The 18,665-nt window shown below is 37.6% G+C and overlaps 1 protein-coding gene across 5 annotated transcripts in view; it reads right to left on the reverse strand.

Moving 5' to 3' along the window:
• Window positions 1–18,665, reverse strand: part of Mboat2 (membrane bound glycerophospholipid O-acyltransferase 2) — a 158,342-nt gene that overhangs the window by 40,663 nt on the left and 99,014 nt on the right. For 3 of the 5 annotated variants that reach the window (XM_074049129.1, XM_020154723.2, XM_074049131.1), the window contains one exon: window positions 712–807. The exons of the other annotated variants lie outside the window; for them this stretch is intronic. In XM_074049129.1, the coding sequence (XP_073905230.1) occupies window positions 712–807 (96 nt within the window). The remainder of the gene's footprint in view (window positions 1–711; window positions 808–18,665) is intronic. 5 annotated transcript variants of the gene reach the window in all.

Consider the following 18,665-nt stretch of genomic DNA (forward strand, 5'->3'; position numbering starts at 1 on the left):
ATAAGTGATTTTTCTCATATTAGTCCATTTCTATTGTTGAACAACTTTTTCCAGAGGTATGACTTGTTTTATTTTTCTCAATTTATTTACCATTAAATTGGATGAACTGCTGATTTTGATGCACAAAGGCAGATTTGTCTACATCTTGTTTGATGAGGAAAGCTAACAGGCCTGATGTAAAGAGCATAAAGGTATAAAATCTTCAAGTGCCCGCCTGGCTCCAAAATGTTAGCATGTGTCTCTTCACAAAGATGGGAATTAGTTAGTTCATAGGGGCTTGTTACTGCCCTTAGTTCCTAACAGACACTCCATCAGTTTTGTTATAGGACAAGGAGTTCTAAGGGGAAGGAAAGGAGAGAGGTGTGGAGGGAGGGAGGGCGGTAGAGTAGCAAGAATGCAGGCTCAAGGCTGGCTGACTTTCAGTACTCACAAATGCTGGCAGAAATTTCTAGCAGAATTAGAAAATACTTACCAAAATGTCATATAAGAAATTTTATATAGGACAATTTAAAAGCACAAGTTATTTTTGTAACTTTTATAGTTTTATAGACAAACTATAAGAAAAATTCTAAAATTCAAAGAGCAATTCCCAATTATAGTGTTTAATAATATCTTTTCACTGGAATTACTAAATGTAACTATATTTTGTCTTTTAACCACTATGTGAGAATAGATTAAAAAAAGGTTTCTAAATCAAAGTTTTAATCTTACCCTGAAAAATCAGCAGAATATTGTCCATAATCAAAGATATAGACTCTAGTAATTTGGCACACTGTGAGGTATCCCAAAGCAAACACAAAACAATATCTGGAAAGCAAAGATAAACTGGATTAGTGAAAAAAGACTTATTTTGCTGATGAGTACATTTTGAAGTAATTTATTAACTAAATGATATGGCTGACCAATTAAATATTACTAGAATTACACTGTAAATAACTTGCTTTAATAAATTATAAAAGTTCTCCAGTAGTATCTGTTGTAGTCTGAGTACTACCTTCATTACATAATTATTGCCTTCATTCAACTCTTTCTGAAAGACATCCACACAAACTATATATATGAAAGTCATGATCACAAGCATAAAAATGTGATTAGTCCTATCCATTCCTATTTTCCTGAAAAAAATTAGCACAAAAATACTTAGCTCAGATCTACATTAAACAATGTCCTGATAGGACTCAAAACCTTTGTTCTCAATAGTCTACAATCGTGCATCACAAAGTGGGCCTGGTGGGGCTTTCTTACACTTTACAGGCATGAACATTTAGTGTTCTTCAGAAACTTAGCATGTTTGAGATAGTTACAATAACGAAAAACATAACATGCAAAAAGGATTTACACAGCAGTGAGAACAGACACCCAGAAACATATTCTAGAATATACAGCATTGCACATTATAAAGCTGCTGGGCAAATTACTGAGGATAGATGGATTATTTGCCAACAATCTGGGTGGAACAGGAAGCTATCCCTTCATCTCATACTACAATTCTAAATGAATTAAAGAATAAAATAGAAAACCACAACAAATAGGAACTGTGGCTAAATATTCAAATGTTCTCAATTGGAGAAGGGCTTTCTAAACATGATATAGAGGAAATCTACAGGAAAAACAATATATTTGGTTAAACTAAAATTTTAAGCTTGTCATATAGGTAATTTAGATGGTTTTATGAAAAAGTTCTCTCAAACTCTCAACAAGGAAGGAAAGCTGCCTGATTCAAACATTGTACAAAGTGAATATATTCATAACCACTATACCTGACCATAATAAAAGGACAGTACACTGAACTGATACTAATTTAAAACAATAAGATGTTCCAATCAAGTTAGGCTTATTTTGTAAATTCTATATGAATTTATAAATGTATGATTCTATATAGGAGGACTAGTAATATTTATCATCATAGTGATGAGTTAAAAGAAAAATAGTCATAACAGCTACAAAGAAGGGCATTTAATAAAACTCAGTAAATAATGTTTCAACCTAACACATAAAATTCTTAGCAACCTAAGAGGAAAGGACACTTCTTTAACAATAAAGAGTTGGCCTAAACATCAGGATCTCAGCCTTAAGCTGCTAGTGAGAGAGCAGAAAGAAAGTGTTGAAGTGGGAAAGGAGGAACCTGCTTTTAAATGTGAAGATACAAGCAATATCAAAGTCTACTTTCCATAAATTAATCTCTAAATTTAGCATTATAATCCCAATCAAAATCCTAACAATACTTTTGGTGGGGCCTAACTACGATTTTCAATGTCTTCTGGAAAACTTTCATCTAATAGATTTTTTAAAAAGTATATTGTGGAGATTATAATGTAGTTTTGTTCCAAAAATAGATTAAAAGATTAGCTAGACAGGGGACAGTTTAAAAAAAAAATCCTCATTGTAAGCTAGAAGATTTGTTTATTATAAAGCTAGCATAGTAAATTGGTGGGAAGATGAATGAGGTTAAAAAATAACTCATTTCACAAAGTTTCCCAGTTAAAACTACACATGTATGTAAAAAAAATACAAATTATGAAAATATCTAAATGTTCAAAATAACACCATGAAGACTAATACAATCAGATACAAGAGCATCCCTTTAAGAGCCTGGAGTGGGGATAATTGCATAAACAACAAAAGTCACACATGCCTTGAAAATAAAGTCTGGCAAATATTTATTACATAAACATTAGACACTTCCATATGACAAATGACAAAAACATTACATGATATATGACAGAAATTATTTTACTACATATACTAGGTTAATGTCCTTAGTAAATTCCATCAATGAATAAGAAACATAAAGAATTCAAGTGGAAAGTGGATGAGAAAGTAAACGAGTAAATTACATAAGAAAAAACTGTAACCGCCAGTTCACTTAGAAAAATACATGAGACTCAAGATAAGGAGTAATCAGGAACAACCTGGATATGCATATTAGAATGACAATATCTGCCCAACGTACAACTGGCAAAAGCTTAAAGTAGATAATATCCAGGCTGGCTAGTGGGAACAGGCAGTTTCAAATACAGTTGGTAGACATGAAACTTTAAGGAGACTTTATTGCGTAAGTGATTTTGCAGTGTCTATCAGAATTTGTACATATTCTTTGAACTGCCCATTTCACTTTCTTATTTCACTTATACTTATTACAAAGCTGTGGAATATAGTTTGTAATGATATGTACTACTGAGTGTTTCTTCCAAACTCCACGTTCAGGGACTTAAGTTACTAGCGTTAAATCTTACCATGGTGTAGGGAAAACACTTCAAGATATAGACATAGGCAATGATTTTCAGAACAGAACTCCAACAGCTCAGGAATCAAACTGCATCAAATATAAAAAGCTGCTGCACAGCAAAAGTAACAATTACTAGAGTGAAGGGACAGCCCACAGAATGCGAGAGAGTCTTTGCCAGCTCTACATCCAACCAGGGATTACTATCCAGAACATATAAAGAATTCAGAAAATTAAACACCAGAAGAATGGATAATTCAATTAATATAGGCAAATGAACTAAGCAAACACTCCTCAAAAGAACTAGTACAAATGGTTAATTGAATGTAGGGAAAAAATGTTCAGCATCTTTAGCCATCAGGGAAATGCAAATCAAAGTATTCCATCTCATCCCAGTCAGAATGGCAACCATCAAAAAAACAAACACCAGCTGGGCACCAGTGACTCACATCTGTTACCCTAGCTACTTGGGAGGCTGAGATCAGGAAGATTGAGGTTCCAGGCAAGCCCAGCAAATAGTTTTCGAGACCCGCCCCCCCCATCTCTAAAATAACCACAGCAAAATGGACTGGAGGTGTGGCTCAACAGGTAGAGTGCCTGCTTTATAAGCACAAGGCCTTGAGTTCAAACCTGTCTCATAAAAAAAAAAAAAAAGGCGAGGACTTGACCCCTATACACTTTTGATAGGAATGTAAATGAATCCATTCACTATAGAAATCAGTGTAGAAGTTCCTCCAAACAATAAAAATAGAACTACCATATGCTCCAGCTATACTGTTCCCAGACATATGCCCAAAGAAATCTAAGTCAGCATACAACAAGAGATACCTGCACATCCATGTTTATTGCAGGAATTCACAATAGCTAAATTATGCAACCAGCCTAGGTGCCCATCAACAGATAAAGAGATAAAAAAAGACTGTGGAACCTAGGCACAATGGAATTTAATTCAGCCATAAAGAAGAATGAAATGATGTCATTTGCAGGAAAATGGATGGAACTAGAGATCATCATGTTAAGTGAAATAAGCCAGACTCAGAATAATATATCACATGTTTTCCTTCATATGTAGCATCTAGATTAAAGTTAAAAGACATGAAATTAGAAGGGAATCTATTTGGGAAAAGGAAGGGAATCAGTGTGTGTGTAAGGTAGGGGATGAGCAGGAATGAGGGGGTGAAATGATCAAAGTACATTGCAGATGTATGAAAATGTCATAACAGAACCATTGAAATAAAGAAAGGAAAATCAGTTAAAAAAAAAAAAAACAACCTCCATTCAAGGAAAAAAAAATCTCACCTCTGTGTATTAACATGATAGAAATTGATGAACTTTATATCTGATTATTCAAACCAAGATTGGAAACTAAAGCCTGAGGGACAAATATGGTCCACTGCCTGTTTTTACAAGTCAATTTTATTTGGCTAGGCCATGGCCACTCATTTACATATATTCTGTGGCAGCTTTTGCCTTATAACCCAACAGCAACAGCATGGCCCTGAAATTTACTATTTGGCCCTTTATGGAAAAGAGTGCGGACTTTAATTTAGAATTACAGTGGTGATGAATACAGCAATAATGCACATTAAGTTTTTCTTTTTCTTTTTTTTTTTTGCAGTACTGAGGTTTTGAACTCAGGGCTTTGCACTTGCTAGGCAAGCACTCTGCCTCTTAAGCCACACCTCCAGCCCGCATTAAACTTTTAAGTGTGTCATGACTGCAGCCATTGCACTGTGAACAGCAATGACAACAAAACAACCAGCACCTCACTAACAGAAACAAACACATCAAGCAACATTCATGTAGGAACTATACTAATTAGCCAATGAAATTCTCTTAACTTTGGATAGTAACTAAGCATTTACTTGTATTCAAGTAAATGTATTCAGTGAATTGCAACCACAAGTTAGGTATAGGAATTTGGCAAAAAGTCAATGAAAATATTTGGTGGAAATCAACTGTCTACATAGAATTTATAATAAAAAATATTGTATATTTTATTATTTATAAATTATACACTATAAATCCATGAAATTTGCACATTTTATAATTAATTTATACATATACCCTTGTCTCTCAATGCCCATGGGATATTGGTTATCAAACTGCCCCCAGGAATACTCAAGTCCCTTTATATAAAACAGCACAGTATTTAAATCAGCTCTAGATTACTTGCAATACTTAACACAACCTAAACGCTATGTAGGGTTCGAGGAGTGGCTCAAGCATTAAGAGTGCCTGCCTAGCAAGCGTGAGGTCAAGTTCAAACCCCAGTACGCCCTCCTCCCCCCAGAAAGTAAAAAATAAATGCTATGCAAACAGTTGTTACACTGTATTGTTTAGGGAATAAAGACAAGGAAAGTCTGTGTATGTTCAGTACAGCTATAATTTGTTTCAAGTATCTTCTGTCCGCCTTTGGTTGAATCCACAGATGTGGAATTTACAGATGTGGAAGGCTGACTGTCTATTTACACATACGTTTTCCCCGGGAAAGCCAGTTACAGTTGCCAAATATCTTACCAGCATCCCACTACCTCGCTACATGAGGCTACTGAGCTGTTAAAATGTGTCCAAACTGACACGTACTAAGAATGTTCTAGTTTTTGAAGACTAAGTAAAAAATTTTTTAACTACCTCATTAATATTTTCATTGATTATAACTTTTAAAGGGTAATACTTTCGTTACAGTAGGTAAAATAAAATATATTACCAAAAATAACTTAATGTGCTTCTTTTTAGTGTTTAAATTCTAACTATTCAAATGTTTAAAATTACATCTGTGGCTTGCATTATATTTCCATTGTATGGTGTTAGATTTCCCTGGGGGGAAGGAAGGAGAGGGAGCTAGCTGACAATGTGACGACAATGTGACTTTTCAGGTTTTGCCATTCTTTCTTTCAGCCCCATACATGGATGTGACAACTATTAAAGTATAAGCCATCATCCTGCATACATGACACAATACAAGGCTGAGGACCCACAGCAGAACAAGAAATGCCCCCCCCCCCTTTTTTTCTTTTGAGGTATTAGGGATTGGACCCCTGGAACTTACCACTTGAGCCATGCCCTCAGCTCCTGTTGTTTTTATTTTGTTTTTTGAGATAGGGTCTAACTTTGCCCAGCTGTCCTCAAAGTCATGATCCTCCTGCCTCCACCTCCCAAGTAGCCAGGATTACAAAGCACACAGGAACCTGTTCCTTACTGAGCATAAGGAGCTGTTGCATTGGCTCTGGACATTCCTGACTCCCTAAAAGTCCTAGGTAGTAAGCTTCTTTTCTATCACCTGCAGCTGAATGCGCTTTTTAAGAAAACACACTAGAGTTTGAACTCAGGGCCTTGCACTTCCTATTCAGGCAAGGTACTATTTGAATCGCACTTCCAGTCCTTTTTTGCTTTAGTTACTTTTCAGATAGGGTCTTGCCCAGGTTGGCCCGGACTGTGATCCTCCTATCTACACCTCCCTTCTAGCTGGGATGTCAGGAGCACAGCACCACACCCAGCTTAGTGGCTGAGATGGGGGTCTTGCTAACTTTTTGCCTGGGCTAGCCTTGAACCCTCAATCCTCCTGATCTCTACCTCCCAAGTAACTGGGATTATAGGTGTAAGGCACCATGCCTGAATTCTGAATGTACTATTTTGACTAATACAAAGCACATCACACTTGCTGGCATCTTTTCTTCTGAGTTAGACTACAGAGAAGAATGTTGGGGAAAGCCTTTGATTTTTCAAGTTCACACACCAGCAGAGAAAGTAACAATATATGCACAATGTTATTTAAAGTACTATAGTCGATGTATAAACTTCATTGAATGTATTTAAGCAGAATAATATATATGCAAATAAAATTCAGGCAGACCTAAGCTTTATTTAAATAATACCACTTTACCTGTGTGATTGTGAAGCATGGTTCTCTCACTTACAACAGGTAGGTTCCCCAAGGACCCTGACTATTCTGCCTCCATCAAAGAGCATAAAACTTAGAACTGCTCAATGAAACACAACACAGAGCACCTGGCAAGCTTTACTTCATTCCTAAAATGGCCCATTGCTGTTGTCATGTATGTAAGTGCAGCAACCATTACTGGCTTCTAAGAGGAGCTGGATTAAGACAAAGTCAATATGCTGAGAAGACAGGATAGAAACTTAAACAAGACTGAGCTGTTGACTGAAGCAAAGTGAGTAGCCCTGCCTTGTGACTTCTAGCTTTTGGAGGTAATACTTTCTATTCTGTTTGCATCACCATACCACCAAGTTGGGATTTCTGCTCTTTGCAGCCAAAAGCATCCTCATTCAATATTACTAATATCAAAATTAAATCAACAGCAACTGAAGAGTTCCAGAACAGAACATTTTCTTACTCATCAAAAAACAAATGTTGAATTACTTTTCAAAAAGTAAAACTATATGAAAAATATCTGTTCTGTTAGTCATTAGATTCAGATGGAAATTGTTCAGAGAAAAACAGCACTCAGGGACTACGGGAATTAATGAACTAGAAAAGCAGGGGAAATTGAAAAAGAATTCTTCTCAAGCAGGAAAACAGGTTCTGTCATTGAAAGGTTCAAAAGTCTAATGGGAATAAAAACACAGACTAACAAATAAGTATTTGCTTTAATGTGCTGAAATAAAATTAAACTGTTTACTTTCTGGGGTTCTTAAGCTTAGATTTAAATCACAGCCCTCTCATTTTACCTGAGAAATCTTTTAAAAGGTACCATCCCTCTGAAGCCTGGTTCTCACACTCACACAGGGAGCCTAACTATTCTGACTCTACTGATGTAGCCCACCTGCACAAAAGGCTTGTGTATCTGAATACTAACTTAACTTTGTCCTTATTTGCTGTCTCCTTCCATCTATGTTTTCTAAGAGAGTATGCTTATACTCTTTTGTTTTATGGTATTTTATGTATTTTTTGAAAAAGGAAACAAAGAGGAATTATATTATCGGATTTCAAGAGTAAGTATAAAGTTTCAATAATCAAGATAGTTATGGTACTTCAACATACAAACCAGAATGCAGAAATAAAGGTACACATATATGGTGCAACTGAAATGTGTCCCAACAGCCCACGTGTTAAAGCCTTGATCTCCAGAGTGGCAGCATTGGGAGGTGGTAGAAACCTGAAGAAGTAAGACCCAGTGGGAGGTCTATGGTCAGTGCAAGTATGCCCATGAAGGGAAGAGTGAAACACTGGTCACCCTTCTTTACCTCGGGCCATGAAGTGAACAGCTTTACTATCCCACCATGACGTGGTACCAAAAGCAACGGGGCCCATTGATGATGGATTGAAACTCCCAAAACTGGGGAGCCAAAGTAAACCTTTTACCTTTATAAATTGATTTTTCTATTTGTTACAGTAACAAAAAGCTGACTAACACCTATGGTGAATTACAACTCAACAGGGAAAAGACAATTTTTGCAATAAATTAATAAATTTAATAATTAACTTATTAATAAAGTAAATAAGTGGATGTACATATAGAAAAAAATGAAATTCTACCCTTACCTTATAATATACATAAAAATCAATATGGATCACTGGCCACGCATAAGAACTAAGACTATAAAACTTCTAACTTCAGGGCAGAAAAAGATTTCTTAAAAAAGACACAAAAGTCCAAACTATAAAATAAAAAAATTGCAAAATTTTAAAGTTCTGTTCAGCAAAGATATCACTAAAAAAAATGAAAAGACAAGCCACAGATTGTAAGGAAATACAGTTTATCTATCTGACAAAGGTCTAATATCCAAAATATAGAAAGAATGTTATAACACAAAAGCCCAATAGTTGAAGATTTGAAAAAATATATAATTAGTCAATCAGCACAAGAAAACATCCCTGGCCTCGGTAATCACCAAAGAAATTTAATTGAAATCACAGTGAACCACCGTAACATGTCTGTCAAAATAGAAAACACTGATAAAACCAGGTGTTGGGGACTGGGGATAGGTTCAGAGGCAGGGTGCTTTCCTAGCACTCTCAAGGCCCCTGGGTTGGATCCCCAGCATGAAAAGAAAGAAAGAACTAAAATGCATACCTCTTGACCTCTATTTTATAAAAGCAGGAGGAGGACTATTTGGGAAGAGGAAGGGGAGAAGGGGGGATGATGTGTGGGTGAAGATTATCAAAGTACATTATGTGCATGTATGAAAATGTCATAATTAACATATGTACAATTAATGTATGCTAATGAAAAGCCTTTAAAAAAATTCATGTGTGGGTATAAGGCAACTGGAATTCTACATTTCTAGTGGGAACCCAAAATGGTGTGACTACTTTGAACTACTTTGACAGTTTCTTATATGATTATTAATATTTTTATCCTAGGCCTTAGCAAGTCTTTTCTTAGGTATTTATACAAGAAAAGTGGAAAAATAATCCACCAGACTTCTACAAGAATGTTTTTGAAGTTTTATTCCTTAATAGCCCAAATTTTCAAATAATCTAGATGTCCAATAATATATATAACAATATATATATTATTACACAATAGAAGACTATTCAGCAATAAAAAGAAGCCAACTTTTGATAAACATGATGTGGATGAATTTTAAAAATATTAAGCTGGGAAGGAGGGAGAAAGGAAGGAAAGAAAAGACAGACACATGCAGTTATAATATTCTAGAACAGGCAGAACTGGTCCACAGTGACAGGAAGTGGATCAGTGGTTGCAGGGGCAAGCTGATTATCTGCAAAAAGGTCCTGAAGGGATTTTTTTAAATTGTTGTACTGGGAGTCCACTGTGACATTTATGAAAGTTCTTACAACATACCATAGTTAAATTTACCCCCTCCACCATTCTCCTTTATTCCCCTTCCCCCATTCCTGGATTACTTTCAACAGGTCTCATTTTTCCATTTTCATACATGAGGACATAATATTTCCACTACTTTCAGCCTCTTACACCTTTTCCTTATGTCCTCCCCCCTCCCACTGGTACCAACTCCCAGACAGGATCTGTTTTACCTCCCTGTTCTCCGTTTTTGAAAAAAGACATTTTTGTTTGTATAAGACAGCTCTACAGGGAGTCTGAAGGGACTTTTTGACATGAGAGAAATGTCCTGTATCTAGATGTAAGTGGCAGTTACTCAGGTCTGTACATTTGTCCAAACTCATGGAACAGATAACTGTATTTTAAGTTATACCTAAATAAAGTTGAATAAAAACTGCTTGGGAAAGCAAAATAAAAAAATTAAAAAAAACAAAACAAACATAAAAAGTACTTGGAAGTTGGGCACTCGTGGCTCATGCTTGTAATCCTAACTACTTGGGAAGCTGAGATCAGGAGGACTGCAGTTCAAGGCCAGCCTGGGCAAACAGTTCATGAAACCCCCCCACCTCCAAAATTAACCAGAGCTCAAGTTGTAGAGCACCTGGTTGGCAAGCATGAAGTTCTGAGTTCAAACCCTAGTCCCACCAAAAAAAAAGAAAAAAGAAAAAGAAAAAAAAGTACTTGGAAGTAATCAAATTTTACAGAATCCCTGGGCAAATTCTTTCACGTCTTGAGGCCCCAGGGTCCACTTTGGTTTTCTTCTCCAATTGCACTCACTTCTAAGAGGATTTCATTTTAAATACACACTCTATAATAATAGCTCCCAGATTCTAGTCTCTAGCCTGGGCATGTCTCCTGATTCCAAACTCAAACCAACCATTTCACTAACGTTTCCATTTGGCCATTTGGCTGCCAAATGAGTACCTCAAATTTCCCACTGTGCAAAACAGAAATCCTGATCCTGCTGAGACCACTTACTCTCTTCCCAGGATCCTCTATCTCACCAGCTGCTTTGTCCAAAATACTAAAGTCATTTTAATGTATCTTTATGACCATCATCCCATACCCAATCTTCATACCTCACCTCATCTGCGATTCATGTTCGTATCAAATCTCCAAAATATGCCCTAAACTGAGTAATTCCCTTTGGGAGCACATCCAAGCTAGGACCACTGACACAGTGCCCTCCTCTCCCTGGTCTATTGATCATACAGCACCAAGGGTACTCAAAACTTACAGCAATCCACCACACTTAGAACAAAACCCAAGTTTCTGTAAGAATACCCTATGCTCTAATTTTTAAATTAAGTCTTGACTTTGGTTATTATAGATGAACAATACACACTTGTGCAGATTTTTACTACAACCAAAGAATACAAAATTATTAGAGAAGGGTACAAGAAATTTACTAGCACTTAGAGAAGCTTCACAACACACAAAGCACCTACCACTGAGGTAGACCACTGGAATTCCAGCAATTTGCAGGAAGGTTAAATTAGGTACCACAAGTGCTGTCTAAAGTTGGTCATGATTTTTAGTCAGTGCCATTTTTTGCATTAATTTGCTCAATTTCACTCTAAAAATAATTTTGTTTTTGTTGAATTGCTTGGTTTTTTTTTTTTTTTTTTCAGTACTGGGGCTTGAATTCAAGGCCTACACCTTCAGCCACTCCACCAGACCTTTTTTGTGAAGGGTTTTTTTCGAGATAGGGTCTCAAGAACTATTTGCCCGGGCTGGCTTCAAACTGCGATCCTCCTGATCTCTGCCTCCTTAGTAGCTAGGGTTACAGGCATAAGCCACCAGTGCCTGGCCAAGGTCAAGTTCTATTCAACTTCTTTTGTCCAAATCTTACCCATACCTCTTAGCATACAGACTTGCATATTATAGGTATCTGTAATTCTGAAGAGACTCTACTCAGTTTAAATAAATACCTCTTAACAAATAATTCTCCAAAACTACATCTCAAGTCCAGTCCTCTCAAAATCTATTCTGAGAGTTGGACACCACTGGCTCATGCATATAATCCTAGCTACTCAGCAGGCACAGATCAGGAGGATCATGGTTTAAAGCCAACCTGGCAAATAGTTCAAGAGACGCTCTCTCAAGAAATACCCAACCAAAGAAGGGTAGTGGAATGGCTTAAGCGGTAGAGGGCCTGCCTAGCAAGTGTGAGGCCCCTGCATTCAAACCACAGTACTACAAAAAAAAAAAAAAAAAGAAAAAACTATTCTGAAATTTCTATGCACAATTATACACTTCTAGTTCTAGAACACATCATTTCAAATTAAATAATTAAAAACCACAATCCACCCATTCTAGCTAGTCCTATTTCAATTTGTTTTTTCTGAGCTGAAGTCTTGCCATTTTTGCCCAAGGTGGTCTCAAACTCCCAGCCTCAAACAATCCTCTGACTTCAGTCTCCCAAGTAATATGTCACCATACCTAGCCTTTCTATTCCTCATCTATTTAAACAGCAATAAACATAACCCCAACTATGAATCAGTAAAGTAGGAAATATTGTGGTGGTGAGGGTGCAGAGTAGTAGTGTGCAAAGAGAGTACTTGTTTGAAAAGTGCTCAATAAATAATTTACAGGATATTAAAAACAGAATTTGATAATAACCAGAAAAACTATGTAACACACAGTATTAACTAAACAATTTGCTAAAATGTTAAATATGTACTGTGAAAAATGTTTTAATCTAAAAATATAAGTCATGTGAGTAAAAGTACAATTATTAGACATCAAAAGATTTTGTTGACCTAGGAATGAATGAAATGAAGGAAACAAACCATGAACATTCTAAGGTGTCTGGGCATATTTCAAAATTGAATTGGAGTCTAATAAAATCATCAGAGATCTAGAAAGATGATTGCTTAAAATTACTCAAGTTTCTTATTTAAAGAATTTATGATTAATCGAGCTTGTCCATTTCATTAAGTAGTTGCATGCAACGCAATTTGAAGAATTATTTTTCCATGTGATAGCATATGAATGTGACCTGAAAATGCATGCTTTTAGTCTAAAACCAACATTCCAAAGAGTTTGTATTTTTATCCAATTTTTGTGAAAATCATACATGCCCAGAATTTACAAGTGTAAGGGTTACAAGCTGGTCCACCATGAGGTGAGGTGTGTACCCACAAGGGCCCACTGTGACAGAAGAGGTCTGCGCCCATAACAGCCCACACTACCCAGGTAGGAGCTCTGCTCTCCAACCTCACAGTGTTTATCACTGGGCTCAGTAGAACAAACCATCCAGCACCTCAGCAGTAGCACCCTCTGCAAGCATGAGGCTCAGCTCTCTTCTGATACCTGTAGGCCTCCTTCTTCTTAACGTTTCCACCTCTTTTGCATCTTACCACACTTTAAGCAGAGTTTCAGAGAAAAACATGGATATTTGTGTTCAATTTGCTATTAATTATCTGGAAATCTCAGAGTTTAGTCTTGGAACCACTATTATAATATCAAATTTCTAAAATCTTTTGGCAATATCCTGAATGTTATTGTAACGATCAATTCATTTATGTGCTTAATGGAATTTTAATAAATGTGAAACTTAACATTATGCAGGCACTCTACCACTTGAGCCACTCTTCCAGCCTGTGAAACTTAACATTTCTTACTCTGTGTGCAATAACACACTCTAAAATATATTGTTTTGGTCAAAGTAATACAACTAGCTAATTTATTCTCATGAACAGGTGATAGAGGCATCATGTATCTAGCAATATGGTTTCTGAGGCCCAGGTTTAAAGGCCTCTGCCGCCACGTCCACACTTACAAACACACCCTCTTACAAGTACCCAGCAGCCATTCCTAACATTTTAAAATTGTATTCTCATCTTTATCCCTGGTGTTGATTTGTTAAAAATGTCACTGTGATGCAATACCTTTCAGAGGAGGGAACAGAAAGAGTAATAAGAAGCAACATCTCCAATTCAAAACCCTGCAATCAAGCCCCACATCCAACAGCAGAGCAGCAACGATAGGTTTTATGGCATTATCCGTCAGTCACCCTGTGTCCTTATGTCCATGACATTCCATCCAGAATGTCTTTATCACAGGTTGCATATCCTTCATTAGACTGAGCTCCTCCTAGATCTGAGATATCTCACTACCTGATTGCCCAGCACGGAGCTTGGCAAAGGAAGGAGCTCTGAATAATTCCAATCAGTGGAATGGGATCCGGGCCTGAAGAGACATGTGCAAGTAAGAGTGAATGACAAAGAAGGTTAGTAAGTGGCAGAATGGACAGTGACAAGCTCACGTAGGCCCAAGAAGTAACTGAAGACTCCTTCCAGGATGACAATGTTGAGGCAGCTCCAAAGAGTGCCAGAGAGCTGCAGAAAAGAGGATTCCCAAGTAAGTTAAGGCTCTGAACTGCGGGTCAGGGTATCAAGCTCCCTATCTACTTGGTACAATGGAATTCAAAGTACTCTGGAAGTCATGAATTCCTTGAATGAGAATTCTGGTTATTATCCCGGACATGTGTGAGAGCAGAAGTAATATGACAATTCAGTTTTTAGGAAAGTAATACAGAACAGTCATATATATACTGAGTTGTAAGAGAGATAGACTGGAATTTAGAAGAACACTTCTGGAACATGAAGATTTAGCCAAGATAGAAGACATGTTAAGTAAATAGAAAGTGCTAAGGATTCCCAAGGAAAAATAAAAAGACGTTCTTAAGTTTTAGAATCTGGGTGTCTCGAGCTAACACATATGTCTGATCTGGAGTAAAGACTGGGATAGGCTGGAATACTGGCTTGACCTCCTACTAGCTGGGTAACTTTAGACAAGTGGCTTGAACTAAGCCTCAGCCCTCTTCTCTTGTGTGTTTACATTCTTTCCTAGGTGATTCCATTGAATTTCAAGGTTTTAAGTCTTTACCCTGAACAATAGACTTGTCTGGCTATTGACTGGACACCACCATTTGAGTGCCTAATAAAGCCTCGCCAACATTACCTTGGCCAAAAAGGGGCTCTTGACCAAGAAAGTGTTTCTCTCTCTCCCTTTCCCCACCTCATAAATAACTACACAATCTACCCAGCTGCTCAAGACTGAAAAAGTTGATTCCTCTCTTTTCCTCATGCCTCAGTCCTAATCTTTAGTCCTACGAGGTCTGCCTCTAAAACAGATCCTTTATATTTCTGTCTCTCTATCTTCATAGCTGCTTTCCTGGTTGAAGCTACCAACAACTCTTATCTATAACGCTCCAACATTCTCTTTACTGGTTTTCTACCAACCACTCTGTGCTCTAACAAGACGAGTCACACAGAACAGTGAGAATATCTGACAAAACACACTCCTTGCTTAAAATTCCCTGGTGGGTTATGGTTTCTCACAAAACTACTTTTGGCTGCCTTCTCTTTGACTTCATCTTATACCCACTGGTCACTCTGCTCACTGGGCCCCAGCAACACTAGTTCTTTTTGGTCTCTGAGCACACCAGACACCTGACTCCTGAGAGCACTGTGTATGCTCCCCACACCTGCCCTGATGGCTTTACCTCCAGTTCATTGATAAGAGTCTCTCTTTAACCTTATTTAACACATCCTGTTACTTAATTCATACCACTCCCCAAAATCACTTCCTTTATGCATATGCTCGCCTACAGTCTGTCTCCTCCATTTGAACAGTAACTGCCATTTCCTGCAACACCACGTACAGCCTGTGGCACAACAGAGGTGCCTGGATATGTAATAAGTGCTAAATGAATATACACATTTGCACCCTAGAGTGCATGAAGTTCTCTTGCAATCATAACCAAGTTAACCAATAGCACAGAGGCCCCTAAACAAGGAATCAGGACAGCAGGGGATGGCTGGACACAAGGTGAAGGCTGAAGGTCAAGGCAGCAGGAAAATGGATAGACTGCTGATAGGATAGTATGTCTCTGCACCGCAGTGAGAAGTGGCAGAAAACAACACTGAAAGAAGCTGTTGGGACTGAACAAGCTGAGTCTGGAACACCTGTAGGTATGGAAAGCCAAGGAGGGCAAAATTCCTAGAAAAAAGTGACAGGGGATGGCTTGTGGAATGGCTACATATTTTCGGTGGTTCAAACGAACACTGCCAGTACCCTTACACTTCATAGATGGGACACTGTGACATACTCTCTTTTATCTGCAAACCACTCGTTCTTTCTATCTACACAACAAAGAACAGCCAATGGTGGAACTTTTAACCTCCTAAACCTATTCCTACTGCTACATGGGAAAATTTATTTTGAGCACTTTTTCATTACCTGCCCCTTGGCAAAACCTTCTCAAGTAAACCAAGAGACAGACACATTAAACCCATGTTTACCAGATATAAACATATTCCTATCTAAAAATCTATGAAAAAGTTGCAGGCTAACTGTCATTATTTAAAGACAGGAGAAGTAATATATTTTCAGTGCTGAGTACTTTTACTTACTAAAAACGAAATAGGAAAGATCAACAAAGCTTTGACTGCCAAAAGTTTCTACTCTAAAGAGAAACAGCCTTTGTATTGTTGGCCACTGTAATTGAGAATGTGACTGCACACCTGGGTTTTAAACTGAACATTAGGCTCAGGAGGCCTGTTACATTTTGGGGACATGACAAAATACTTTAATTTTTTTTTATTCATATGTGCATACAATGCTTGGGTAATTTCTCCCCCCTGCCCCCAACCCCCTCCCTTACCACCCACTCCACCCCCTCCCTCTCCCCCCTACCCTCTCAATACCCAGCAGAAATTATTTTGCCCTTATCTCTAATTTTGTTGAAGAGAGAGTATAAGCAATAATAGGAGGGAACAAGAGTTTTTGCTGGTTGAGATAAGGATAGCCATACAGGGAGCTGACTCACATTAATTTCCTGTGCATGTGTGTTACCTTCTAGGTTAATTCTTTTTGATCTAACCTTTTCTTTAGTTCCTGGTCCCCTTCTATTGGCCTCAGTTGCTTTTAAGGTATCTGCTTTAGTTTCTCTGTGTTGAGGGCAACAAATGCTAGCTAATTTTTTAGGTGTCTTACCTATCCTCACATCTCCCTTGTGTGCTCTTGCTTTTATCATGTGCTCAAAGTCCAATCCCCTTGTTGTGCTTGCATTTGATCTAATGTCCACATATGAGGGAGAACATACGATTTTTGGTCTTTTGGGCCAGGCTAACCTCACTCAGAATGATGTTCTCCAATTCCATCCATTTACCAGTGAATGATAGCATTTCATTCTTCTTCATGGCTGCATAAAATTCCATTGTGTATAGATACCACATTTTCTTGATCCATTCGTCAGTAGTGGGACATCTTGGCTGTTTCCATAACTTGGCTATTATGAATAGTGGTGCAATAAACACGGGTGTGCAGGTGCCTCTGGAGTAACCTGTGTCACAGTATTGTGGGTATATCCCCAAGAGTGGTATTGCTGGATCATATGGCAGATCAATGTTTAGCTTTTTAAGTAGCCTCCAAATTTTTTTCCAGAGTGGTTATCCTAGTTTACATTCCCACCAGCAGTGTAAGAGGGTTCCTTTTTCCCCACATCCTCGCCAACACCTGTTGTTGGTGGTGTTGCTAATGATGGCTATTCTAACAGGGGTGAGGTGGAATCTTAGTGTGGTTTTAATTTGCATTTCCTTTATTGCTAGAGATGGTGAGCATTGTTTCATGTGTTTTTTGGCCATTTGAATTTCTTCTTTTGAAAAAGTTCTGTTTAGTTCACTTGCCCATTTCTTTATTGGTTCATTAATTTTGGGGGAATTTAGTTTTTTAAGTTCCCTATATATTCTGAGTATCAGTCCTTTGTCTGATGTGTAGCTGGCAAATATTTTCTCCCACTCTGTGGGTGTTTTCTTCAGTTTAGAGTCCATTTCTTTTGATGAACAGAAGCTTTTTAGTTTTATGAGGTCTCATTTATCTATGCTATCTCTTAGTTGCTGTGCTGCTGGGGTTCCATTGAGAAAGTTCTTACCTATACCTACTAACTCCAGAGTATTTCCTACTCTTTCCTGTATCAACTTTAGAGTTTGGGGTCTGATATTAAGATCCTTGATCCATTTTGAGTTAATCTTGGTATAGGATGATATACATGGATCTAGTTTCAGTTTTTTGCAGACTGCTAACCAGTTTTCCCAGCAGTTTTTGTTGAAGAGGCTGTCTTTTCTCCATCGTATATTTTTAGCGCCTTTGTCAAAGACAAGTTGGTTACAGTTGTGTGGCTTCATGTCTGGGTCCTCTATTCTGTTCCACTGGTCTTCATGTCTGTTTTTGTGCCAGTACCATGCTGTTTTTATTGTTATTGCTTTGTAATATAGTTTGAAGTCAGGTATTGTGATACCTCCAACATTGTTCTTTTGACTGAGTATTTCCTTGGCTATTCATGGCCTCTTGTGTTTCCATGTAAATTTCATGGTAGATTTTTCAATCTCTTAATGAATGTCATTGGAATTTTGATGGGAATTGCATTAAACACGTAGCTTACTTTTGGGAGTATAGACATTTTTACTATGTTGATTCTACCAATCCATGAGCATGACAAAATACTTTAATACAGGGGTTGGAAAACCATGACGTCTGGTCAAATCTGGCCTTCTTCCTTGTGGTTCCTTGTAAATAGTGTCACTAGGACACAATCTCTCCTGTTCCTTTGGGTACAGTCTGTATCTGCCTTCCATGTTCAATGACAGAGCTTGGTA

The sequence above is a fragment of the Castor canadensis genome, chromosome 12, assembly GCF_047511655.1.
Source record: "Castor canadensis chromosome 12, mCasCan1.hap1v2, whole genome shotgun sequence".
Lineage (NCBI taxonomy): Eukaryota > Metazoa > Chordata > Mammalia > Rodentia > Castoridae > Castor > Castor canadensis.